At 53.0% G+C, this 27,369-nt stretch overlaps 1 protein-coding gene across 4 annotated transcripts in view; it reads right to left on the reverse strand.

The window, feature by feature from the left end:
* Window positions 1–27,369, reverse strand: part of RNF144A (ring finger protein 144A) — a 116,347-nt gene that overhangs the window by 28,925 nt on the left and 60,053 nt on the right. For all 4 annotated transcript variants that reach the window (XM_026518331.4, XM_026518307.4, XM_057308978.1 and 1 more), the window contains 3 exons: window positions 11,785–11,930; window positions 1,318–1,422; window positions 1,108–1,168 (listed from right to left, as the gene is read on the reverse strand). In XM_026518331.4, coding sequence (XP_026374116.1) covers window positions 1,108–1,168; window positions 1,318–1,422; window positions 11,785–11,919 — 301 coding nt within the window. In that variant the 5' untranslated portion in view covers window positions 11,920–11,930. The remainder of the gene's footprint in view (window positions 1–1,107; window positions 1,169–1,317; window positions 1,423–11,784; window positions 11,931–27,369) is intronic.

Raw genomic sequence — 27,369 nt, forward strand, 5'->3', positions numbered from 1 at the left:
TCTTGGGTGTTCTGTCCACAGGCAGCCCAGGGTTGTATCTCGGTACAAGCGTCTGATGGCAGACAAGGCTCCGTAGCAGAGCAGGAAGAGGGGACAGCACACCTGAATGGTGACAGTCGGAGCCAAAAAGGTCAGAGTTTGGCTGCGGTGTCTTCACAGTGAAGTCGTGCATAAGGAGCACCATCGAAACATGTCCTTCTGCTTCTGTTCAGGTGAAGCCCAAGGTCCAGGATATATAGGAGAATGAAGCCAAATGGAAGCCAGAGACTCTTTAAAACATCATTTTATGACCCTGGCACACTTCAGAGAGCCAAGCCAAAGACTGGTCCTGGGCATCCAACATGTTTCAATGCTTGGCAAGGCCAGTCGTCGCTCCGCACATGCCACACCGCGCTCCTGGGGAACCCTAAGTTCTGCAGCGGGCCTGGCTCTGCCAAGAGGGCGTGCAGGACACTCAGGATGGGGGGCAGATCTGGTCCCACTGCGTCCCACCAGCCACTAGAGCTGGAAATCTGGGCGAGTCAGTCAGCCTCTGTGGGGGCCATGTTAACAGAAGGGGACAAGCTTGCAGGGCCGTCAGGATACTTCCTGAGACAAGGGACTTGGGACCAGGTGCCCACATGTCCAGAGCCACCCCAGGTGCAAAGGGACAGGCTATACTTTTCTGTCAGGACGCCGGTCATCACACTTTCACCTACGTGTGGCCCCCCAACTGCCGTCTACGCCTTTGGATCTTTTAAATTCTGCACTAAGAATTTAGACCCCGAGCTGTTAGCCCTAACCTGGCTGGAGAATAATCATGCCCCATGAGGGTCAGATCTCTTTAAACCACCCCCTATGCCCAAATCCCTGTAAAGGAGTTGTGCTTCAGGATTCGTTCTTGTTACCAAATGGAACCCCAACAAAGGCCTTCCAACTGGGAGCTCTGCAGAGAATTCCAATGCCAATGACATTTCAGAAATCTAATTTACATCGATGCTTTCGCTTCCACTGCAGCCAAACAATGTACAATCCTATCCGCTAAAAGCGCCATCCCCCACCCCCCACCCCGAGGTATCCATACTCTACCGCGGGAATCGTAACGCACTAACACGCCGGGGCACCTACCTCTTTCAAATTGTAGCTTTTTGTATCTTTGCATAATTTCGGCGGCAACCATGCACTCAATCTAAGAAGAAAAAAAAATACAAACAAGTATAACAAGCTGTGGGCTAGAACCCAGCCCAGGTCGGCCTAAGCAGAGCCCACGACCCCTGGCGAAGCTACGCCGGGCGCCCTTGCACACATTAAAAACCAGATTTGTTCAGGTGCTCATGCCTCGTCCTCCTGCAGATGGCCCTGTTTAGGGCAGGCAGCGTCAGGGCAGCTAATCGCAGTTTCCAGTCCTTCTTTGATCAAGAGCTCGACATACTGTTTCAGGCACTGAAAAAAAAACAAAACAAAGAACAGAGAAGTATCTGTTAACATCTTTACTTGCTTAAGGGCAAAGATGCAGCAATGCATAATCCAGCACACCGTCCCATCACAGCTTCCTAGTTTCCCGGCATAGCCCACGGCAACACCAAAGTAGAGGTTCTGTTCACTCGCTGAATATTTATGGGGTGCCCCCCCTTCCCGGCTGGCCACAGAACAAAGGCTGCAGGTGGGATCCCTGCAAACACCACACCCGTGAGTCTAACAGTAGGAGGAAAGACAAAGAGGAAGGTCGGGAAGGAGTATCTGTCAAATGCTTATCAGACGTCAGGCACTGTACTCAATCCTTTATATTCCATCGTTTCACGGACGCCTTCGATCATTCTTACGAGAAAGTTAGGACAGATTCACCTTTCAGGTGTGAATGCTGAGTCACCAAAGAAGGGGCTTGCCAGTGGACCCAGACAGCAAGGGCAGAGCCCCAAGTCAAGCCCAGCCTGGCTACCTTGGAAATGCCCCCACGTTCCCCGATAACCTGCACAGAGATGCCAGCCCTTACCCCTGACACCCACGTCCCCACGAGTTACTTACTACAACCTCACCTACTTGAAGGACTGCTGAAAGTCTCAGGTCAGTGAGACAGAAAACGTGGGAGACACAGAAGAGTCTATCGAGGAGGATGAGGCCGGACACAGTAGTGACTTACTCGTGCCTCTGTCCATGAGCCTGGGAAGGCCACGCTCCCCTAAAGAGCGCATTATAAAGCACAATTAGAAGAAAAGATACAGCCTCTCCTGGTAGGCTCACTACCAAAAGTAACAAGAGATAGACTTTGAAACGCTCACAGGAGAACTCAAAGAGCACAGAAACTGGGGCCGCTAAGTGGAGAAACCAGTAAAAACCATCTCAACAGCATCGCCAGATCAACTGCAATCACAGCCCCAGTCATCTGGGGGTCCTGATGCCAACACCCCTGTTATAATAACACTATTAAGAGGAATAGCGATTAGGGGCGCCTGGGTGGCTCACTTGGTTAAGCATCTGCCTTCAGCTCAGGTCATGATCTCGGGGTCCTGGGATCGAGCCCTGCGTTGGGCTCCCTGCTCGGTGGGGAGTCTGCTTGTCTCCCTCTCTGTCTGCCCTTCCCCCACTCATCCTCTCTCTCAAATAAATAAAATATTTTTAAAAAATAGTGATTCATCAAGAAAAGCCCATTAGCTATGTTTCCTAAGCCTCTACCTCCCCTCAATGTGCACTCCATTTCCCTAGAAGGATGCACGGTCCTGACTAACAGCTGTGCGAGAACTGGAATCAGCTGCAGTTCCTGCTAGCTCCATGCCTATGCCTGGAACACGTCTGCTACCCTCCTTCTACCGGCCTCACTTTCCCCACCTGCACTTGGGGAGCTTTAACCCACCCCACTGTGGAGCTGTAAGAATTTCATGCAAGAGAATCTAGAAGACAACACGGAAAACAGTGTATGCTTGACGATATAAATAATAATTTGATCTAAATAGGTAATTCCCACCCTTCTAGCACATCAGAATATTTCATCCACTGGAGACACGAGGTAGCTGTTTCTTTTAAAAATACAAATCAAGGTAATCCTCAGAAAGAGTCATTTCCCACAGCCTTTCTCAAGCGCGCTAAACAGAACGTGAGGCTTCATGCGTCAAGGGCAACGTGGACGCCCAGAGCACAGGCCCCGAGTTCGGCCTGCATTTCTTGGTCCTGCCCAGGGCTCCCTGTTAGTGCAGAGACCCTGAACTTCCACGGTACACAGACCGTTGACATCTCGCCAGCACAATGGTTATGGAGAGCTCCCAGAGAACCGAGTATGGATGAGCCCCATGTGGGAGGGCTGTTTGAGGTCTCAAAGGTACACTCATCAAAACCCACACCAGAAGGAAGCAGGACAGCAGACAGAGGAGGGGGCAGTCCCACGGAGCCGCCAGCAGGCCTGCTGCCGGCTCTGAGAGCCACAGCAGCCATCTGGAGGAGACAGCCACACTGTGGTTTGGTGGCCTACGACTCTGGCAACAATGGTGTGGTTACAGTCGGGAGGAACCTGGAATGTGCTGTGTATGGCTGGGTGACATGTGAGGAGGGAGGGACTGCAGGCTTTGGAGCTAGACAGACTCATGGCACCACTGAAGGCGGAGGCCACGGCTCCCTTGACCATAGAACGGGATGGCCACCTTGCTGGGCTTCTGTGATTGTAAGAAAGCACGTAAAAGCACCTGGCACAGTTTCCAGGACACAGCACCAGCTCTGCCAACTGCAACCGTTGGTACCCCTGCTTTGTCTGTGTGATATGTTTCCTAGAGTCCGAGGCATAAAAATAGATCAAAACCTTAGCCACGAGATGATGATTTTACTTTTTATCATCAGTTTGTCTATCTGGGATCTCTGGAGAACACGGGAATGCCCTGAACACTCACAGCACCATGCGGGCGGGGCAGTGCACCCCGAGATCTGTGCTCCCCAAGAAGAAAATACAACACCTAACGCCTGTGGGAAACCCACGGCAGGGGATCTCCGCGACTCTGAGCACCCTTGCTCAAGAACTGGCATACAGCAAGACAACTAGTGTGTCACGTCTGGCTCGATCACTCAGAGGCCTCCGCACAATTCGCAAAATGACTATGTTCTGCGAGTATCGATTTGTTTACTGTATAAAAAGAGATGAGGATCCAAGTGTCTGGCCAACCATCCACGGAAAACCAGCCCAGTCTCCTTCCAGATATGAAGTGGGTCATGACTCACAAGCCATGTTTTTCATTCGAATAGCAAAAAGAGGGCTTAAAAGGAGCACAAAAGAATGGGCAGAGAAACTTCTGTAAAAATAAAAACGTAGTCCAAAAGCAGGTATCGCTGGATTTCCTATCATACTGATTGGAGCTCAGGGGTCAGCTGTCCTCACCTGAGCGGCGTTAGCCCACTGCCACGAGAATCGCCAGGCGTTATGGCTCCGTTTACAGATGAGAAACAAAGACTCGGGGAAGTTAAGATCGGGCCCAAAGACATACTCTGTAAGTAGAGGTGCTGGGGCTCACAGGTGCCTGACTCCAAAGAGGGGGGCTTTTGTGTTTTGTTTTTAATTTCTGCCTTCTTCCTCAATTAAGAACTCTTTCACATGCGATCCCTGAGTACATATTTTCAGTTACCTCCTACATTTATTTACTAGAACACGGAATTGTATGTACTTTGTTTTTTTTTAAGTAGGTTCCACGCCCAGCATGAAGCCCAATGACGGGCTTGATCTCACGTCCCGAGATCAAGACCTGAGCTGAAATCGAGTCAGACCCTTAACTGAACGAGCCACCCAGGCACCCCTGTTGTATGTACATTAAACTGGCAAAGTCCGAGTCACCCTGGAACGCACCTGTACAGGCCCATGAAGCTTGGATGCAACGATGGTCTGAGACACCAGGCCCCCCATGGCCACTGCGGGAAAAAGATGCTCCTGCAGGTCCTGATGGCACCCTGTTCTTGACACCCTAGTGGGGAGTAGGGGTCCCCCCCCCCCGACGTGAGGTCAGGAAGTCTTCCCAGAGGCGACACACTGACCAGAGGGACAAGGACATCCCGGGAAAGGGGGCATCCACTGCACAAAGGGCAGAAGCAGGGAGGGGAAGTGTTGAGAGCCACAGAACATTCCAGGCATTTCATTTTCCGTTTTGTCTTCCAACTGTCTGAAACCCAGTTCCAAAGAGGAGACAGCATTGCAGACTTGCTACGAAACCCCTGCTTCGGTTTCCTGCCAAGGAAAAGTGGGCCACAGAGTCAGCGGCCTTGCCTGGGCTACGGCAAGTCTCAGTGGTGTCTGTTCTCCCACCTGAAGGCCTGCTGGCTGCTGAAGACTTTGAGAGCAGAAACCAGCTCAGAAACTGTGCTCCAAGGAGCCAGAGTAGTTTGTGCTGCTCAGGGACCCACGACTTCTGAACAGGCAGGTCCAAGCAACTGCGGCGGGACCCCAGTGAACACTGTTTGAAGAGCAAGGGCCTTGGAGTCACAAACCTGGGTTTGAATCCCGGCTTACCTGCTCCCCAGCTGTGCACAAGGAACCTCACCTCCCGGAGCCCCCATTCCTTGTGCTGTGGGAGGAGGTAAGCCTGCCACCACCAGGCCCCTTCCAGCCACAACACCGACCTGAGGTGGCTACGGTCACTTGCTCAGGCAGGCGTCACGTGCTTTCCATGGGCGTCAGCACAGCAGCCCCGACAGCTACCGCCACCCCGAGTATTAGTGCACGACTGGCCCGCATGCAGGTAGGGACCCAGGGAACGCAGAGCCCTCGGCAGGCTTGTGACCACAGATGCCCAGTAAGGACGCGGAGCCACAGATCTGGCGTGAAACACTCTCTTTAAGAGCACCAAGTCGGAAGCCCACAGGTGTGCGTTTGTCACCTGTTTGGGGTTTCTGGGTCAATTCAGTCGGTAGGCACGGAGCACCTGCTTCGTGAGAGGCCATGCTGGAGCCGTGCCGGGGGAGGCAAGACTTGAGGGGCCTTCCTTCACCACAATCAAAGCAAAGAGAGAGACAAGCCAGCCGCGGGTTACGTGTGACGGCGCTGGACAGGGGCGTGCACGTTCAGTGTGGGCACAGCAGAGAGCCCATTCCTGTGTCGGGTCCACACGAAGCACAGCAACCCCAGGAGAAGGGCTGGCTGGACCACACGTGTGACAAACACCACAGCTGGTGCGAGGCCCCGGGGGGAGCAGAGAGGCAGGAGGGGGCCTGGTCTGCGCAGAGCAGGGGGGCTTCCTATGTGGAGGTGCTGGAGCCTCATTCCCCGGGGGGCTGGAGCGGATTTACCCCAGCAGAGGCCACGCCACAAGAACTCAGTCTCAGCGGCGTGAGGGTAAACCTGAGTGGGTCAGGGAGACCAGGTAAGGTGGCTCAGGCCAACAGCCCCCATCAGGGCAGTGTGTGGCCCTGGCTTCGGGAAGTGACAGCCATGGCAGCTCGTGGTGGGGGGAGCTGGGCACATCCTACGGCCAGGCCTAGAACCAGCAGGGACTGGAAAAATCGACCATCAAAACGAGGTGTCCCCTGGGGAGTCCTGCACGAGGGGGAGGGGTCACCTGCCCTGCTGACGGAGTGCAGGAGGACTGTTCTCAGAGTGGTCAGTGACGGGCAGGCTGATGAGGCAGGACCCAGAGTGGAGCTCAGGGTGAGGCTGGGGGTGACCGGGAGACGAGGGTTAGGACGGTCTCAAGAGGACTTGGTCCCTCTCTGACAACCTGGGGGCTTTTCTGGGGATTCACGGGCCTTGGCATCACCGCTCTCCATAGACCAAAGAGCCTAGAGTTGAAGCTGTCCGTTCTGCTCTTGCAGAGACCAGGAATCCTGGACCCCCTTCTCCTGGTGCAGGGGCTGCACAGACCAGTGGGGAGGGGGGTGATCCCAGAGAGTGCAGCTCTCCCTCCTCTGCAGGGGGTACAGGCTCCTCCCTGGGGGGGGGAGACAGCCTCCTCTGCAGGGGGCACAGGCTCTTCCCTGGGGGGGCACAACCTCCTTTTCAGGGGCACAGGCTCCTCCCTGGGGGGGGGGCACAGCCTCCTCTGCAGGGGGCACAGCCTCCTCCCTGGGGGGGGGGCACAGCCTCCTCTGCAGGGGGCACAGGCTCCTCCCTGGGGGGGGGCACAGCCTCCTCTGCAGGGGCACAGGCTCCTCCCTGGGGGGGCACAGGCTCTTCCCTGGGGGGGCACAACCTCCTCTGCAGGGGGCACCCACCTCTCCCATCACACCTGTAAACAAGCTGCAAGAGAAGCAGCAAGCGTGGACAAGGCTTTCTAACTGCTGACTGTGAAAAACCAAAGTCACAGAGGAGCAAAAAGGAGTCTTTAAGCAACCCTCACCTCCATCGCGACGACCTCCCAGTGGAACGCAGGTCAGAGGTACGCGGTGGGAGGGTATGAACACGCATCCGTTAGACACAGAAGCACTGAGAAGCCAGCACGTCATCCACTCAACAAACAGTGATTTGCTCTGTACCCAAAGTCTAGTAGCCCAAACTAAGAGGAGCAGAGAAGCACTGGGGGACTACCGCTAACGGGAGAGCCAGTGTGTTGCTATGTGCGGTTCTGTGGGATCCGTGTATGTGTGGAGACAGAAGGGGAAGCCAATATGTGACTCTGAGGCCCAGGCAGGGACAGTGAGTCCATGCACAACTACTCAGAATCGGGATGTCTGAGGGTTCATTCCAATGGAGGGAGGCTCCACTCGCTTCGCCTCATTACGCTAAGCTGTCTCAACTGTCCACAGAATGGAAGGTTATCCCATCGATCGGAGAAACCAACGGTGTGTGTGTTTGTTCTTTGCCTCGTGGATAAGAAGGGGCCGGGGGCAGAAGGGGACCATTAAGTGTCTCCACTGGGATACCTTGACAACAACGGGGCAGGGTTCCAGGTCCCCAACTGCACGAGACCTGGATGGGTCTCCTGGGTGGGAACAGGGAGGGGGGCTGGGGGATGGAGAGCAAGTGCACAAAACAGGGAGAGAGAAAGCACACCCCGAGTACGCTTCCTCAGGTGCCAGGACCCAGGGGTGTATGGAGGAAGGCCCCAGCCCCTGACCTGCAGTGTGGCCCTCAAATGACTCCAGAGCAGCCTTCCAGGCCTGTGTGGAGTCTCCCAGCAGAGCAGATGCCAGGAGTCCACATTTTCTTAGGGGCCGTTAGTAGATAAGCATTGGATCTGGGCACAAGCAACAAGTGCGCTGGACTGGAGGCAAGCGGAGAGCATTCTCGAGCAGGCCATTTCGTCTTTCTGAGCTGCGGTGTCTCCTCACAAGATGGGAGAATTCTGCCCGCTTCACAGGGTTTTATGACAAGTGAGATAAATGTGGTATGTCACCAGCAATTAACAAATGTTATTCCCCATCCTTTTCTACCCACAAGGCAGAGTTTTAGAGGGAACTAAAAGCCAGAGATAAAGACAAAAACCACTGTGGCGTGCCTGTGAGCAGTGTGGGCAGAGAATCTGAGGGATCAGGAAGCAGGTCTGCCACAGGGACACAGAAAGGCCTCGCTGAGCTACGTGTCCATGTGGCCGCCATGTTGGCAGCTGGAAGCCCCAGCCCTCTGGTCCGTTCTCAGCCCCGGACCTCAAGCCAACTCACCCTGCAAGTATGCCTTTCCCCATCGAGAGACCCAAGACTAGGACGAGACCCTCTACACGGCTGGATCCCAGCCCACAGAGCAGAGGCTGGGGAGCTGTACCCCACAGAGCCCCAGGGTGCTCAGAGTCCCCAGGAGCCAATGTGCAGGACAGAGATAATTCACTGGGCTCATGGCCCCCAAGCTCCACACCGACAGAGGCCTGCTTTCAACCACTTGACATAGTTTAGTCTCCCCTGTAGACTTTTGTTTGAGTAGAGACCCTGAGCTGAAGGACACTTTGAAAGCAACAGGATTCCCTCTTACCATGTGGTGAGCCAGAGTTAGCTTCCCCAACATCTGAAGACGCTATTTCTTAGACACGTCTCAGAGAAGCAGGAGAGGCAGAACTAGAGCAAGAGCAGTCGCAATAGCGGAAGTAAGAAAAATAAGAGTAACATCTTGCTCGAACGACATAAAGCCACTTACAACTCAAGCAATGACCATTCCGGTGACAAACATTTTTTTTAGCACCACTATGTGCCAAACTTTAGGGGACAATGAAACAAAACGAAATCCTGGCTCCTTTAGTGGGGGCCACAGGTAAGCAGACATCATGACAACACAGTGGGACAAAAGGAACCAGATATAAGAGGAGCTGGAAGCTTCCAGTAGTTTGGAACAGTTGATGTAGGGACTGAGGATGTGCGGAGAGGGTGGGGAATGAGCTCTGAGCCTGGATAAAGGCAGGGACCCGATTAAATGGTGGCATTTCCACCCAAGAGGGTCTGAACTACAGAGGGGTCATTTGAGCTAGCTATTGAGGATAGCGTGAATGGCTAGAGCCATCACGGAGAGTCAAGCAAAAGTGGGGGTGTCATGGGATGAGGAGGCCGGACTGGGAGGGTTTTGCTAGGAAGGGTTTCCACTGGGTTCTAAAGCATAACACTGACAGAGTTGGCAGGGCCTGGGGGGACATGAGACCAGAAAGGCAGTGGCCCCTCTGAGGCAGCCTTGCGTCCTCAACTTCCCCTCCAGGCCAGAGCCACACAGGGCACAGAAAGCTTGGGGGCCAGATCGTGGGTACATTTTCCAGTGAGACCAACTGTCTGTGTGGCACCGTCTGCCTCAGGAGCCATGGCTGCCATTATGGAAAGAACACTCGGCTACAAATCCCACGTCTTGGCTTCCTCCACGATGGGCTTCCACCGTTAACTACTGGGGGACGCAACACACAGAGGAGGCCCAAGAGGCCGGCGAGGTCAGAAACAGAATGGGCATCTCAAGGCAGAGATGCCTGACTGCACCATCCTGATTTCCCCTTGGGCCCCCTTCCTTCCCCGAGGTCAACCTCCCTCGGTTAGGAACTTAACCGTAATTCTCCAGTGATGACTTAATTTACAAAGAGGGCTTCCCTCCGTCTTAGACAATTTTCTCTCTTTCCTCTTTCCCACCTTCTCCTGTCTGTGCCCCAGGAAAGGGGCAGTTACAGCTCCTCTGGCCCTAGGCCTTGGCTGCGGGCGGGCTGGGTGACTTGAGGCCCACACACAGGGAAGAAATGGGGACGGGCACCACCCCCACTCCGGGTCTGTCAACGCCAGGTGCTTCCTCTGTTCATGCTGCAGAAACAAGCGTGACTTTCTTTTTCAACATTTTCATTTTTAATACCTGGTTGTGAAAAAAACATCTCCATCGTCCTGCTCTCTCTTAGAAGTGCAGATGCCCGTCTCTGAGGGGACAGTGCTATTCCCCTCCCTTCAAATTAAGCATTTGATGTGAATTAGAGTTACTTACTTGCTTTTACTCCAATTCTCAAGAAACACAAAACCGAAATAAGGAGAGCAGGGGAAAGGTGGGGGGAGGGGAAGAGCAGGTGACTGAGACCCAGCCAGCTCCCCAAGGGCACGGGGCAGAGGGGAGGGACTCCACCCACAGAAACCACAGAAGACTTTCCCTCAGGCAAGGGGAAGGGGATTTGCATAAAGCAAATTCTTTAATCCCTGCCCACTGCTCCCCCATCCTAGTTCTTCCTCTAGAAATGCAACTGCGTCCCATTCAGGGTGTTAATTGGCTGGAGGTCTGTCTCTCTGCTTCTCCCACAGCTCTCTCCCTGCCATCCTTTCCCATCTCAGGAAAATGTCAAAAGCAATGTCCTGCCCTCCAGGTTGAAGTGACTTTCCTGAGGCTTTAATGAGACACATCTCTTGCAGATAACACTGAGGCAGACTCACTGCCTTGTAATCCAGCGAACTTCTAGTGATTAGCAATCCTGAGTCCTGAGTAGACCAGGTGTTTAAGGGGTACAGAATCCTGCCCCCCAGAAAGCCAGCGTCAGAAGTCAGAAGATGGAGACATGAAGGTCTGTAAAGCTCCATCTCCCTATCCCCGAAATGGACATGATAATATGGAACATGCCCACATCCCAGGGCCATCAGGGGACACAAAGTAAGGTCTATAAAACAAGGGCAGGAAGGGAGAACACGGCTTCTGCAAAAGGGTAGGGAAGGCTGTCTAGTGACAGATGTTAACCCAGACATTTGAAAAATACATAGGCAGGCCACCCAGATGGTCCATTTATAACACAGTTAAATTCAGAAGCAACTTTTTGGGGTTTTTTATAGTTGGAAGAAAACAGTTCTTTTTTTCTTTTCTGGACTTTTCCTTTTTTATTCCTTGAATGGGAAGAAAAATCCAGTGGAATTCAATAAGATGAACTGAAAATAAACCCCATATCTTCATTTTCCCTGACGGGCGAAATGCTGGGTCTGAGTTAGGCCTGATGAAAAGAGAAGTCCCTATAATCACTAAGAGCAGATCGTCTGGCCCCAAATAATGCTGGTTAGGTCTTACAGAAATTTAAATGTGATTTCAACATCACCTGTAGCATGACAGCAGTGCAAGCCAACATGAAAAGCCAAATATTCTCACTGCACACTCACTAGGTTAGCACTCTGTTATAATCTCAATCAAGCACGTAATTGTTAAATTTAAAATGAGATGTGGTAAGGCTTTTTCTTTCTGAAAAGGAAAGCACGTGTCATGATCAGGTTTTCTCAATTGCATTACCAGCTTCTAAAATTCTGCTTCACGACTAACTTTTGCATCTCGAGCACCTGCGATGGAAATCTACTTGGGTGCCTGACTGATTTCAGTAACCGCATGAGAGACTCCGTCCCTGGCAAAAGTGGGGTCTGAGGTCACTAAAAGCAAACACGGAAGCCTTCTCCTGAAACTGGTTTAAACAGCTGTTTTCTCCCAGAAAGACCAACCAGGGTACAGAAGATGCACTGGCACTGGGCTATGGTCGTCATCTGCTCCACTGGGTACTCCCCGAGACACAGCTTGCACGACACCAGCGGATCGAGGGCCAGGTCCCACGTGGGCCGGTACCGCGCTGTGGTCATGGCAGAGCAGTCTGAAATGAGAGAAGCGCAGGCCGTCAGACCCCCTCATGCAAACTCTCCAGCAGAACCTAGGCGGGAATCTCTTCCGGCTGCAGCTGGGGCCACGGGAAGGAGCCCACGGTTCTGGACAATTCATTGGGGTCCTCTGAGCTGTAACCAAGGGTTCCTGACTTGTGTGTGTGGGTGACCCCCTTTCCTATGCTGATGGTAATGATTGTGTCTACCCTCCCATCCCATCCCACCTTCCCTCTATCTCTCCATCCTTCTGTCCCTCCATCCTTCCTCTGGGCATTGAGTAAGACCCCTCCCACCAACCAAGCACCTAGACCAGAAGAGCAAAACCTTAGCAAATGTGGAAAAGAAGCTTTTGTTACAACAGTCTGATCAGATAAAACTCTTCTCTGATTTCTGTTGTAGGAACATCCCAGGGGAAGCAGTGCGGGAAGCCCCCCTCCTCATCCTCAGTGCCCTCCGAACGGACGGCGCCTCTCCTCACTGGTTTCCAGCCACACTGCCCCGGTGTTACCTCACCCTCCAGAATCGGCCCAACACCACTGCCTCCTTACGCTCTGCCAGATTCTCTAACACGTAAGCTTCAGAGGGGCAAGGGCCTTAGGGCAGACTTGTTCATGCATGTGGGCCAAGTGCATCTAACAGTCCCCGATGTTTACCAGACACCCCACACGCACGAATAAAAGCTGCCGTCACTTGCCCGTCCTCCTGAAACATCCTCCGGCTACTCCCTAACCTGCCCACAGGCTGCTTCCTGAGAGCGTGGGTTGTTCTAGTTATATTTACCACACTGATTCCCATGGCTCGCTGCTTGGGGAGGCAGGGCAGGTGTGTGCCTCCAGCTCGTAGCCCAGCCCCCGACCCACGATGGCCTCGCCACAATTGCCTGTCGCGTGAACGAACAAATCCTTGCCTCTAGGGATATGCATTCTCACCCTGAACCCCGGGCACTCGACTGAAGCCCGTGAGAGTTATTGTGCACCTGCAATCGGTACGCGTGCCCCTTGCCCCCCACACTCAGAACTGAGTCAGATTCTGCTAAAATTTCAGACCCAGTCCCTGGCCATCTGAACGCCGAGAGGCAGCTCCTGCTATCCAGCTCTCAGGATCCAAACAGATTTGGATAACCCGGCGTCCCTCTCTGTCCAACCCTGCCTTCGAACTGAGGGACAAAGGCTGTGGACAGCAGAAGGTACCTGCATTCCCTGCTATTGGCGAGGCCATGACAGGACCGCTTGTCTTGTCCAGCTACATACTGACAGCAGCAAAGGCAGGTACACGTTATGACAGACATGGAACACACGAAGGAAAGACAAATCCAAACACCAGTGAACGACCGGAAGGTACACAAAAGGATTTTAGCGTCTTGGAAAGATCCGGAGCCGGAGGAGACACAAATCCCCGCCTTCGGGTCTTCAGATTCAGTTCAGAAACACTCTTTGGCAAATAAAAAGTTAACTGATCCTAGAAGGCAGGATATGGTTTATGTGAGAAACCGATGCTCCCGGTACGGGGTAAAGGTGAGAATAAGTCGGGGAGAACCGTCAAAACGGAAGAGCTTCATGAGGAAGATGAAGCTTGAGTTTGGAAGGGAGGTGACACTTCACGAGGCATCGTTAACATCGCTCACCAGACAGAGTGTGCCGGCCCCGCGGTCGGAGCAAAAGGAACTCTCTGCCCTGCGACAAACAGGCCGCCCAGAACCAGTGGGAGCAGCTGCGGGTCCGTGACCGGCCTTGGTGCGGCGTGTGTGTGATGGGGCAGGCAACCCCGTCCCCCAGGGTGGCTGTGCGGACCTGGCACATACAGGAAATGCTCAGGAAAGACCCCTCCCCCCCTTCCCTGCAAGGTCTCATTCAGCCGTCCTTTTACGGATCTGCGAGAAAGACTCTGAGGTGTTAGACATTTCCACCATTTGTACACGTTATCCGTAGGGACAAGGAGCCGTCAGGAGAACTTCTGGAAATGCATTTATATCCCTGTCTCAGGGTTCGTCAGTCGGAGCTCACTGGGTATCACTCAGCAAGTGTTCAGGGAGGACACAGCTCTGTGGACTCCACACTGGGCGTCCAGGGTGGGGGAGAAGATACTGCACAGTCTTGAACGCCTCGGAGGACGTAAGACACGGTGACAAAGAACAAAGGAACGTCAGTGCTGTGAACTCCCAGACAAGCAGATAAGCTTGCAGAGCCCCAGCAAATGAGGGCAGCTGCTGAAGCCCGGCTGGAATCGGCACCGGGAGTACGGATGGAGATCAGCCTCAGGGCAGGAAAGGGCCAGCGTCCAGGATGACTCGGGACCCCTCCCAGGACACTAATAACCAGGAACACCTTAGTCTAAGGTGTACTTTCTGCTGTTAGAAAAGAACTCTTTTTGAAACAAATTCAAATAACTTTTGGATTGGTTGGAGCCTTCCAAATAATTTAAACAAGCCTCATAATTTGACCTGCCACCAACGGGACCAGCACTCATGATCTGGGGTCACTCAGCTATCTGGGGGTGCAGAGGGAACCAGCGTCAAGAGGAGCACTCCCCTGAGTTCATTTTCATTTGGAACACTCCTCCACACCTTGAATCTATGTGTATTTATTATTATTATTATTATTATTATTATTATTATTATTATTATTTTAGATGTCCACAGCATTTTCTAGATCCTGGGCTCATGAGTCAGGGTGAGTTTTTTTTCTTTTTTTTTTTTTATTTTAAAGGATTTCATTTATTTATTCGACAGATATAGAGACAGCCAGAGAGAGAGGGAACACAAGCAGGGGGAGTGGGAGAGGGAGAAGCAGGCTCCCAGCGGAGGAGCCTGATGTGGGGCTTGATCCCATAGTGCGGGATCACGCCCTGAGCCGAAGGCAGACAGCTTAACCGCTGTGCCTCCCAGGCGCCCCGAGTTTTTTTTCTTTATATTCCTCTACATCTTTTTTTGTTTGACTCCTAAACGATTTTTTTTTTCATGTAACATTGCTTAAAGCTCACTGTCCAGACTGACAATTAGGTTTTGACTATGAATGTTAGCTAGCCTTAAAAAGGGATCAGAACCTGTCCGAGAAGCATGGCAGGCCTGGGGCAGAGGCTGCTGAGGGGCGTGTCCCTCCCGGAGAGCTGGGGGTACCTGGCGGCGAGCTGTGGCCCAGGCTCCGAATCTGGAAGGCACTACAGCAATGGTCTCAGGGGAGAGAGCTTCCCACTTTGGAAGGGAGCAGACCTGGGTTCAAACCCTTGTTCTGCAACTTGGTCATTGACTTTGAAGAAACTACATAACCTCTAGGAACTTTAGTGTTTTTACTTCTTAAAACTAAACACCATAACCTCCCACGTACACTTGTTGTGAAGAGTGAGAAGAAATGTATTTAAAATTCTGGGACTTTTTACCTGCCTGGTAGACGGAAGTCACTATCATATGTCAGGTTCAAGACCCTGGACATGAACGCATACGGACTAACAGGAGAGACAAGAGGCTGAGCAGAGAAACTATAGGGTAAACTCAGTCTTTCAGGAAGACCCTGTGATGGTGGAAATCTTTGGAAGAAGCAAACCAAAACCAAAGCCTCCTGCTTTTTTTTTTCCTTAAAGATGTATTTATTTTAGAAAGGGGGAGAGAGAGAGAGAGAGAGAGAGAGAGAAAGTACACACATGAGGGGCAGAAGGAGAGAGAATTCCAAGCAGACTCCACGATGACCACAGAGCCTGACGCAGGGCTCGATCTCACCACCTGAGATCAGGACCTGAGCCAAAATCAAGAGTCGGTCGCCTAACTGATTAAGCCCCCCAGGTGCCCCCGAAGCCTCCTGCTTCACTGTCCGCCGTCAGTGTGGTCCGATCGGACAGCACCCCAGAACGCACAGCAGAACGGGGGGCATCTAGGGACGAACCCTTCAACAATCCTTGCAGGCCCAACCGCAAGTCCTGGGCAGACTGTGCACCACGTGAGTGCTCGGCTGCCCCAGAAAGGGCTTCTGACGCCACGCTGGACCACTTGTCCTTTCCTGGCTCGTCTGCTCCCAGACTCTCCTCATTCCTCCCAGCCTCTGGGTTTGGCTCTGTTTCCTGTTTACAGCGTCTCTGAAGACGTGACCCTTCGCACAAACTGCAGGCTTGACCTCTGGCTTCCTTTCTTCCTGGACCATGATTTCCACTTGACCTCAAGACAGTGTGGCTTCCTGCTGCCCTGGGCACATGTCAGCCGTGGCCCCTCACTTCTCTGCCCAAGAACTACTCTTGAAGCAGGTCAAATTCTGACTTCCTGGCACCACATCACCGTTCTTCCCCTCGAGATTACTCTCTGAGGCGCCCCAAATCAGAATTTAAACGTAGACAACGGGACATTTTTTCCAAAAAAAAAAAAAAAAAAAAAAGATACTGTTTAAGCCTGTCATGGACCTCCCTTGCACACAGGATGGGCTGAATATGATTTTGCAAACACTGAACAGCTGCAAACTTGAACTAGGAATTTGCTAAGAAAATCACAATGCACAATAAAAGAGAAAACAGTCTTTGTTTTCTAATGTGAAGGTCAAGTCATATGAAGCCAACTATTTTAAGAACATCTGGTCAATCATAAGCATTACTCAGTGTAAGTAATTCAAAGTGTTTCTGAGGGAAGCAACTTGTTACGTGCTGCTGGGTCATGCAGAGTGGGCACTGCGGTGCAAGATGCACGGACTAGGAGGAGAAAGGCTGGAAGGGAAGGCAGTCTGCATGTTAACACAAGCAAACCCTGGTGACGGGGCCAGAGCCGTCCCACCCCTATGGGGCTGTGCACGTCCCTATCCTCCCCACCTTCACCCCTGCAAAGACAGCACAGGAAGGCAGGGTACCTGTCGGCCCGTCACTGCCTACCTGTCCCTCTCCTGATGACTCTGACAAGCTCCCGCTCGCCCAAGCTGGCTGAGGCTCGCCCGTTCCCTCCCACCCGCACCCCTTCCCCGTCCCCACCACATGCTTGAATCCTCCCAGCCCTCCATGCCCCCATTAACCCCTGGTGTTGTGAGGTCTCCCTCAGTTCTCTCACCCCCTCAGTTGTGCCCTCTTTCTCAGAGTCTCTGCTGTCTGTGGTCGGTTGGTTCTGAACACACGCCCCCCAAAACATCAGCATCAGCACTGCAGGAGAACTTGCTAGTATACAACTTGGGCCCCAACCCAGACCTACAAAATCAGAAACTCGCGGGGGTGGGGGAGCGGGGAGCAGGGAGCGACACAGCAATCTATGTCTCCGTGAGCCTTCCCGGGGAGCCTCACGCACAGTGAAGTCTGAGAGTCCCTGGTCTGCGTCATGCCAGCACTCCCCACTCAGGTCCACTGGCTCCAAAGCCCATGTGGGCTGAAGCCCGACAAAGGCATCGCCCCTCAAACACCACCATGGAGCGCCCGTGTCTGCCAGGCTCTGGGCTAGACTCTGCATATTGACTTTCACTTATTGTCTTTTATGTCTGTCTGGGGGTGCGTGGCTTTCCACGTCGGCTGTGTGTTAGCTCATCTCCTCAACTTGACAATATATTACTCAAGGCTAAGTGCTATTTCCTGTCCTCTCAACAGTGCTGGCCATAGGCAGATCTTCGTATTATTTATGTGTGTGTCTATACGTATGTATGTATATACACACATCTCGATTGCTTCAAGTGCATCAGGCATTATGTTAGTCACTCATACATTATTTCATGTATCTGCATGAGGACCCTGAGACTTTAGTAGTTTGCCATTATTCCAGTTTTACAAATGAGGAAACCAAGGCACAGAGGTTGGGTAACCGGCTCAAGCACGCACAACCACTGACTAGCAGTGTGTAAGACACGAACACGCGGGCATTGAACTACCCTGCTAGACCTCCTTTGTATCTCCTTCTGGGGGACAGGAGAACGGGGCCTCCTCGGTCTGCAAAGACACAAGAGAAAGGAATTTCAGTTCTGCCTCCGAGCTCCCCGGGCCTTACTCATTTTGGCAGAGGCGGTGGAAAGCTGCAGCCTCATAATTTGGGGCTGTCAGCGGCAGCAGAAACATGAGAATGGCAGCTGAGGAGAAAGTTAACTGTAGAGACGCCGACTCATCCAAATGCACGGTTTCGTGATCCTTCAGGAAGAAGCGTGGATGTTACCTCCTCCCAAGGAGAGGACCACAGCTCAAGGGTCAAAGTTCACGATGTCCAGCAACCGGGCTGCCAGGAATTTACCCGACTAGTCTGAAAACTTGCATTCCCAGGAAAACCTGCACCGGGATGTGTAGAGAAGCTTTATTCACAAACGCCAAAATTTGGAAGCAACCAAGATGACCTTCAGTACCAGTCTATGTAACTGGTGGTGTTCCCAGACAATAAACTGTAAACTGTTATTCAGAGCTAAAAAGAAATGGGCTAGGAAGCCATGAAAAGACACGGGGGAAACGTAAATGCATATTCCTGAGGGAAAGAGGCCGATCGGAAAAGGCTGCATACTGTTGATTCAGACTACAGGACCTTCGGGAACCCCCAGTGATTGCCAGGGGGCAGGGGGATAGAAAGCCGAGCTACAGAGGATTTTTTTTTTTAGGACGATAAAACTATTCAGAACGATACTGCACGGTCATTATACATTTGTCAAACATGTCAGACATGCCATACATAGTCAAAAATGATACATGTCATTATACATTCGTCAAAACCCACACGATGTACGACAGCAAGAGTGAGCCCCACTGTACATGTTACAGACAGAACTGTGTCCCTCCTCCCCAAATTCCGATGTTGTAGCCCTAACCCTCAATGTGACTCTGTCTTTAGGAGGTCATTAAGGCTGTGTGAGGTTGTACAGAGTGGGGCTTACAGGAGAGGACCATCTGGGTCTCTCCCTCCCCCTCCCCGCACTGCCTCTCTCTGCGTCTGAGGTCACAGGGAGAAGGCAGCCATCGGGAACCAGACAGAGGCCCTCTGCAGAACCTGACCGCATGAGCACATGATCTCAGACTTCCAGCCTCCGACCTGGGGGAAGAAACTCTTGTTGTTTAAGCCGCCTGGTCTACGGTGTTTTGTGAATGCAGCCTGAGCTGATGCGGTAAACGACGGACTTCGGGTGATTCTCATGTGTCCGTGCGCTTTCATCCATGGAACAGATGCCCTCTCTGGGGCGGGATGTCACCAGTGAAGGTGAAGGACGTTGTGCGTGTATGGGGGCAGGGCGTATGCGGCAACTCTGTACTTTGCCATCAACTTTGCTATGAGCCTAAAACTCTGAGAAACAAAGTCGTCTTCTTCTTTTTTTTTAAAGGCTACATCCTGTATGGTTCTAATTATGTGACATTCTGGAATTGGCAAACTGCAGAATCAGTAAACAGATCAGCAATCACAGGGGACAGGGAGGGAGGAGGAGGAGGTCGGAATAGGTGGGACGCAAGGGGTGTTTTAGGGCATGGACAGTATTCTGTATAATACTGCCATGATACACATATGCCATTCGGCATTTACCAAAACCCATAAAACAAAACTTCACAGCACAGACAGTGAGCCTGGATGCATGCACATTTGAAAAAGAAAATAGGAAGTCAGGGCATCCTGGGACGGGATGCAGGCGGAGAAGACAGAATCCAATGCTACCACAAACGCACACAACCACCTCACTGCGGGGGCGGGGGAAGTGCTGACCTGGAAACGAGTGGAATCTGGCAGGCCACGTGCGGACAGAACTGTCTACAGGCCCTGAGCCCTCGCTGACAGAGCCGTCTCCCCAGGCGAGTGGGTCAACGATGCTGAGACTACTCTCCCCGCACACTGGGATCAACAAATACGCAAGCGGACGGCAGGAGGCAGGAGCCAGGTTTCTCTCTGTTGGGAGTGGAAGGTCCCAGACAAGCAAGGGGAGGCGGCTGGAATGACCCACGTGGTCCTGATCAGAGCTGGAGACATCAGCGGGAACTCGCGGTTCGCCTCATCCAGGTGCAGACGGCTCCCAACAGGACCATTTAGAGACACGTGCGTGCGCGCAGGCTCCTGGGCACACAGCTGTTTCCGCGCTCCGCCAGCTGACAGGGCACAGAAGCAAGTCACATGTTTACACAAGGACACCCCCGCCGGCAGCCAGCACACCACGTGCCCAGATCTCAGTTCCTAAGGCCACGCTCCGACAAAAGGAATGAGGGTACAATGGCAGATTGAAGGACCTGCGCAAGGAATGTTCCTGCTGATTGTGGAACGTCCTGTAATACCACAAGTCAAGGAAGTGCTCGGACGCACCACCAGCCACGCTGCTGGGCGTCCGTCACAGCCACAGGGGAGCCACACGCCTCCCAGCGCCTCACACGGGAACGATCCGAGTGGCGAAGCGTATGGATTAGAACACAAAGTAGCAAATAACTAATGTCCATAAGCTTATACTGATGTAAATAAAGGGTTGAAAAAATAAGTAAGTGGGAGAGTAAATACACTTCTCTCCAGCAGAAAATAATCCAAGTAGTTTTTGTGGCTTCCCCGCCAGGAGCTGGAGCCTAACGCCGACTCTAAGTGTGGCTGCGCAGGGTGACTTCCTCCAGAGAGGACGGTGTGGACACGGAGGGGGGAGTCACCACACGCTGGAGAAAGCAGGCACACACCTGAGCCAGGTGATCCAGGCGGCATCAGCCGTGGTGAGTCACGACGACTGCATGGACCCCTGATGTGACGGGACAGAAAGCGCACTTGTGTCTCCGTGGTCTTCTTCCCAAAACCCACAACCCCAGCCTCATCATGAGGAACACATCAGACAGACCCCCTCGAGAGGCAGCTACAGAATACCCACTGGCCCTCCCCACAACTGTCAGGGAAGCAAGGAGAGTCGGAGAAACTCTCAGAGGCATGGGAAGCCGAAGGAGCCAGGAGAACGGAATGCACTGTGGTGTCGGGAAGGGACGGGCCCTGGGACGGAGAATGACATTGGGTAAAAAGCACGGACATGGGAGTGAGGTGTGCACTTCCATCGCTGACATTCCAGGGCCGGGTCACGAGCTGTGACAAGTGCAGCGGCTCCCGTGGACGTCACCAGGCAGGGGAGCGGGCGCGGGCGAGCTCCCCGTCCCTCCTATCTGCGTCATTTTAAAAAAACTGAAATCCAAATCTGCTAACCGAATCTCATCTAAATCTGTACATCTAAATCTGAACTGCATGAAAATAAAACACTTATTAGCAAAAAAAAAAGAAAAACCAACTTTACTTTTCCACTGAAACCCAAATAAGCCTATTGAAATGCAGGGTCAACTGGAAAGAGTAACGTTTTTAAGCCTGTGTTTGTTTTCCCAAATGGCCTTATCAAGGGTGACACTAAAAATCTGAGACATACTGTGTGAATCTAGTTGGACAGGTTTGTTTATTTTTAACCATGAAACTCCCTGTGGTTTTTAACTTTCTGGCAAACACAGTGAGGCTCCAAGAAGGGCGTGGAGTGTGAGGGGCAAACACTCACTCAGATGCAACCACACACCATCAATGTTCGAGGGGGTGGGGGGGTGCTCTTAGTTGTTTCCCCGAAACAAGCTTCCCTGCACTCAGAGTTTGCAGGGGAGTGGGGAAGAGCAGACACAATCAACAAAGAAGGAGCCACAGACCGGAGAGAGGGCCACAGCCTGTCTGGGCTGCCACCGTGCAGAGGACCCGTTCTTCACTGATCCACGGGAGACACAGCCACAGACGCCTTACGCGCAGCTTGTGTGGGCTTGCTCCTGTTCAAACACACCTGCACAGGGAGGGAGAAGAGCGGCTCCGTCATTTGCAGCAGCAACAACCGGACAGTGAACCCCCAGGAAACCCACACAGACGTGACAGATTCCTGCTGAAAATGGCCCAGAGACACTTCCAGTGACGGCCAGGGCTAGGGCCTAGAGACTCTCCCTCCCCTGGCTGGGCGGGTCTGTAGACTGGCTTCCAGAAGCTGCCTCTCTGGTGGGAGGCCTGGCTTGGGCCACAGTCGGCATTCATGGCAGAGAACCCACGCTCTCATTGCCGAGGCGGATAAAATACTCCACATGCAAGGTTCAAATGTCGTGGTAACTTCCACGTTACAATCGGCTTCCACAGACGGCCCAGACAAGTCTGCTGCTCTGACCGCTGTCCCGGAGTGAAATGCAGAGGAGACACGAAGGACCTATTGTTTTGACTCCAATTTGCCCACATAAACATTACCCTTTGGCTACCAGCAAGTGACGCTTTAAAAGTCAAACATAGAAAATCATTACACCATAAGGCTGGAGGGGGTCTCTGGATTGTTTGTCCTCTTTTTCAAGATTTTTTTTTTTTTATTTGACAGAGAGAGAGAGAGCACAAGCATGGGGAGCAGCAGGCCAGACTCAGGGCTCAATCCCAGGACCCTGATACCATGATCTGAACCAAAAGCAGATGTTTAACCGACTGAGCCACCCAGGCGACCCGACTGTCTGTCCTCTCAGAGAGGATTTCCTTACTCTGAGCCATTAAGGGATTTGCTAAGAGGTCACACACACCCCCACACCAACACCACTTCCTTCTACCTGAGAATAAACTCCCTAATGTATTCTTGCCAAACCCTGCGGGTGATGCAGTCATTATGTCCCTTTTCTTTCCTCCAGGTAAGGATACACAGCAATGAGCAGCAGAAGACACGGACATCTACGATAAAGCCTGAGCAGCAGGGAGCCACCCGGGTCCCTGCTGCAGACTGACCCTAATCGCAATCCGGCAAAGGACACGTGTGGGCTGCGGGAGGCCGGTTCACGGCGTCTCCGGCAGACTCCCTGCTCCTGTAAGTCGCTGCTGGTTGGGAGCACGCCTCTGGCCAGCTCACGTGGGCGGCAGGTCAGACACAGCGGGTGCTTCCTTTGAGGCACCAGGCAGAAGCCCTGTTGCTGGAATGATGAGCCTGGGAAATTCCTGTGTTTGGGGCTTTGTCAATCCCTTGAATTCAGGGATTAAGATGTAATGGAGTAAGGAGCATACAGGGGGGTGGGAACCGGCCTCTGGGAAGAGTCAAGAAACTGGCTTTGCTGCTCATTGACCATGCAACCCTTGTGGCCCATCACCATCCCTCCGTGGACCAATGGCCTCACCTCCACTTTGGCTGTGAGAGCTCACGCCTCCGGGATTCCTGAGGCCCGCGAGCCCCTTGCTCCTCTGACCCACCTGAACAGGTGTAACTCTGCTCCCGAGAGAGGCCTCCCACTCTTGCTGCTGCCACAGCAACAAAGGCCTTCCCGGAGGTGGGAAACGGGTCTCAATGCGAGAGAGCACGTTCCCTGATCAAACCCCGCCACTAGGGGTCTGTTTCCGAGCACATGATGTGCCCGCGCCTATGAGTCCTGTTCTGTCCATCAGATCCTGTAAGCATTCAGCACCCTCCTGGCTTAGCAACCAGTTCCACCTCAAGAGGCCCTCCCCCTCCTATTCCTTTTTTGCACACCCCAATCCTTTCACTGCAGTAAGTTAGTTAGCCAATGTCGGTAGGTTTCCACAAGTACTAAGCACTGTTCTAGACATGGGATTGCAAGAGCCAGAAGCACTGACTGATAACCAGAACCTTCTTCCTCTGGTTAAAGCACCTTCCCTGGGAGATCTCATCCTGAAGAAAAGGGAGCAAGTGAAAGGTAGAAAAGGACAAGGAATCTGTTCAAAGAACCTTTCGGGAAGGCAAGAGGAATCACCTTCGTATCAACATTAGGCTGAGGTTTTAACTTATGTGATCTACTTCAGCCAGAAAATTAAGTAAGATTTGCAGCTTCCAAAGACTTCTTACCGCACTGATATTCTAAGTTCAGGTATATCTAGAGTTTGTTTTTGCCTTCTGTCCAGGAGCTGGATGGGGAGGGTGACGGAGGGCAGGGGGCCCTGGAAACACAGGACAGGCAGGAACCGGCTCTCCTGGCGGCCAGAGGAGGCAGGGCCTTCGGTGAGGAAGGCAGACACAGCATCAGCAGCAAGGCACTGGGGCCCAACCATGTGTCTCAAATAACCAAGAGGCATAAATGGCCCCAGCCTTAGGTCTGGTGGTGCACGGGCAGGCCAGGACAAAGAACACACCAGAGGTCGGCAACATACGGGCTCTGCACACCCAGAAAAGGTATATGTTGTTAACAAGAAGAAAGAAGCCAAACACGGAGTCACCGGCTCCCAGCACCGCAAGCCAAGACTTGATTACAGTTTCAGCCTCTCGCTGGAACGTGGCCTTTTAAAAGTCCTTCTGAAAGGTCCTGATCAGCTGTGGTGAGGCCATCTGCAGGATAAAACCCTGCTGCAGGGCGCCTGGGTGGCTCTGTCAGTGAAGAAGTCTGACTTGCACTCAGGTCATGATCTCAGGGTCCTGGGATCGAGCCCCACATGGGGTTCCCTGTTCAGCGGGGAGCCTGCTTCTCCTTCTGCCAATCCCCCTGCTCTCTCTCTCTCTCTCAAATAAATAAATAAAATATTAAAAAATGAAACAAAACAATCCTGCTGTTCTTTCTTCCCCAAAAAGGTGTCCTGGCCTGAAACAAGCCTTTCTTGTCTTCTGCTGCTATCTTCTTGCCCACCGTCCTTCCCACAAACACCTTCCGCTGCTGGAGCATCTCTCCACTTGCTGCCCGATTCAGGAATTGCTCAAGAAAGCCCATTAGGTCTTCAAATTTACTTGGCTGAATTTCATCTTTTAACACGTGTACACACACACTGGAATTTTTGAAATGCGGATCTATGTTGCTGGGGTGGAGGAAACCTTACTCAGCTCACACCTGCTGCCACGGATGGCGGGGACCTCCAACCACCCAGTCACCAACCGAGGGGACCCCACCGTGTCGGGTTCCAGCACTGCTCCAGTCATGGGCAATGTCAGCCCTGAGCGGATGGACAGACGGCCCCGCCCTCTGGGAGCTTACACTCCGTGGCTGGGGGGGGGAGGGGAATACATAAATCAGGTAAGTGGGTGCTAGCCAGGACTGTGTGTTCGAGGGGGACATTCAGCAGGGATGGGGAGAGGGGGCGAGTGCTCCTTACACCAGGGCGGGGGGGGGTTGAAGGGGGGCCTGTCGGGAGCGGCTGCAACAATCCAGGTCAGAGGTCGCGGCCTGTCCTGCAGGGCACGACGACAAATACGGCCGATGACAAGTGCTCACATTCTGGACAGACTCTGAAGGAAAAGGCCAACAGTCAAGTGTGAGCGAGGGCAGTCAGGCGGCCCCCGGGCTCCGACCAAGCAGACAGAACAGAAGTGGGGCAGGGGGAGCAGGTCTGGGTGGTTTCAGAGCTCTCTAGCATCTGCCCACTGGTTGTGGGAAAATCAGTGAGACCCCCTGAGCCCACCCCCTCCTTCCCCATGAGGCAGACAAGGCAGGCGCCGGGCCAGACAGAGCTCCCCAGGGCCTTCCGAGCCTGGTTTGTGGACCAAGGGCCAGGCCTTCTCCTTGGACGGCCTTCAAATTCAGGATACTTTTTTTACACTTTTAAAGATTATGAAACAACCAAATCACAAGCGAACAAAGAAATGTAGGCCAGCAAAACCTAAAATACTCACTATCTGGCCCTTCCCAGGAAAGTCCACTGACCCTTGCCGTATCGGTGGGTAACTCGGTTTCCATACATGCGGCCAACCGAGGGCTCCTGAACAAGGCCCACAGAGACTCTGGAAACCCTCCCCGAGAGCCGGTTCCAGGTCAGGGCCATGGCAGGGACTGGAGCAGCCCGAGTCCTGAAAACGCCACTGAGCACGTGCAGAAGTGTGACCGCTCACCCATATGCCGGGACCTCTGCCTCCCCAGGATGGGACACGACGAGGACTCATGGCAGAGGGGTGCAGCCTGTAAAGGACATTCCCGCCCGCTGAGACCCACAGGCTCCCAGGATGTGTTCTAGAAAGAGTTCAGCATGGGCCAGGGGGCCCAGCCCACACGCCCTGAGCCTTGGGTATACCTCTCGTGGGAAAGCCCCCAGGAGCCTCCAAAGCCCCGGTCCGCTGCTCTTGGGAGCACGGCCAGGAGCTCGCACTGGGTCCCCCACACAAGCCCTGCAGCCCTCATGGGAGTCCGGCCACATTCAGGCTCCATGTCTCTAGATCTGGAGGCGGAACCATGTGACACCTGCCGATCGCAGGCAGGGGACAGACAGGCGAGTCCCACCTGAAGAACAGGGCTGGTTCTCCCTGACCTGGAACTCATCGCACCTGTCCCAGATCTTTCCTGTGATAGCTCCAAATGGATCGCTATCTTTGGGTGTCATCGGAGCTCACTGTTAATGACTAATAAATTGTGACCCGCTGTGCACGGAGTTGGGCAGCGTCCACGGCATTCTGGTCCATAGGCCTCAACTACCTTCCCCGTGTCCTAACAGTCTGAGAACTGTCATTAAGGGCTCTATTTTTAGAAAACAAGCACAACAAGCCTAAGGGATGGTGTGTCACCCCTGCAGTATGACGACTGTGACAATCACGCCACTGACCTTTATGTTTTCCAAAGCACAATGGCCTACAACCCATTATATCCCCCACTTCCTTACAATCCTCTGATCACCCATGTAAAACAGCCCGCAACCCCAACCACCCGCACACACCCTCTAACCGCCCACACCCTCTAACCGCCCGCACCCCAACCGCCCATCACTTCCTGTCACCTTCCCCTCCCTGGCACCCCACAGCACGCTCTGACATGCACTACGAGCACATCTGGTTTTATTGGCTCTCTTCCCCCTTAAGAACGTAAGCTCCAGGAGGAGGGTCAGTATTACCATTTGACACTCTAAGGAAAACACTGCCATACGTGATTTTGTTCTCTCCTTTACTGCCTAATTAACTAGGTAGGAAAACCCCACCTCCATGGGGTGATGAAGGTCTCATTGGGGGACAATCCCCTTCCCCAACAGCCAAGGAGTCAAGCAAAGGACGGCTCACTCCGCCCGCACAGACAGGAGAGAGGAGGTTCCCACAGAACTGTTTTTGATCGAATACTCGGAACAGCATATCGTGATGCCCTCGGGACCTGCCACCTTGTTTTCTGGCTTCTGTGTCCCACCTGTTCTTCCTTAAACGCTCAATCAACACGACAGAGGCAGGAAGTCAGCTCAATTACCTTCACTTAACACATTAAGAGGTGAGGCTGAGGAAGATTAACGATTTGCACGAAGTCCCACGGTAGCAAGCGGCCACTCCAGGATTCCACCCCGAGTCTCCTGACTTGGGAAGTCCACAGTCCCCTCCCGCCCCACAGGCCCGGGCTGCACCAGATCCCAAGCCCTCACCCCACCACTCACCCCACCGCTCCGCCTGCTGGAGCCTGGAAGGGCTCCTTCCCCCACCAGGCGCCCGCCCGCCCGTCCACAGCACACAAGAGGCGACCGCTCACCTGACTGTCCTAGTTTGTAGAAACCAGAAGAGGCCACCCTCTGAGGACATGGACCACTGATGCTTTAAATTTTCCCGCCTGAGAAGAGTATTTTTCATCACAGAGAACCCTCCAGGTGTTACAGGAGGCATCTGGCTTAATGAGGCTAACCATAAAACCATTTAG

Source organism: Ursus arctos, unplaced genomic scaffold (assembly GCF_023065955.2).
Source record: "Ursus arctos isolate Adak ecotype North America unplaced genomic scaffold, UrsArc2.0 scaffold_8, whole genome shotgun sequence".
In the NCBI taxonomy this organism is placed as follows: Eukaryota; Metazoa; Chordata; class Mammalia; order Carnivora; family Ursidae; genus Ursus; species Ursus arctos.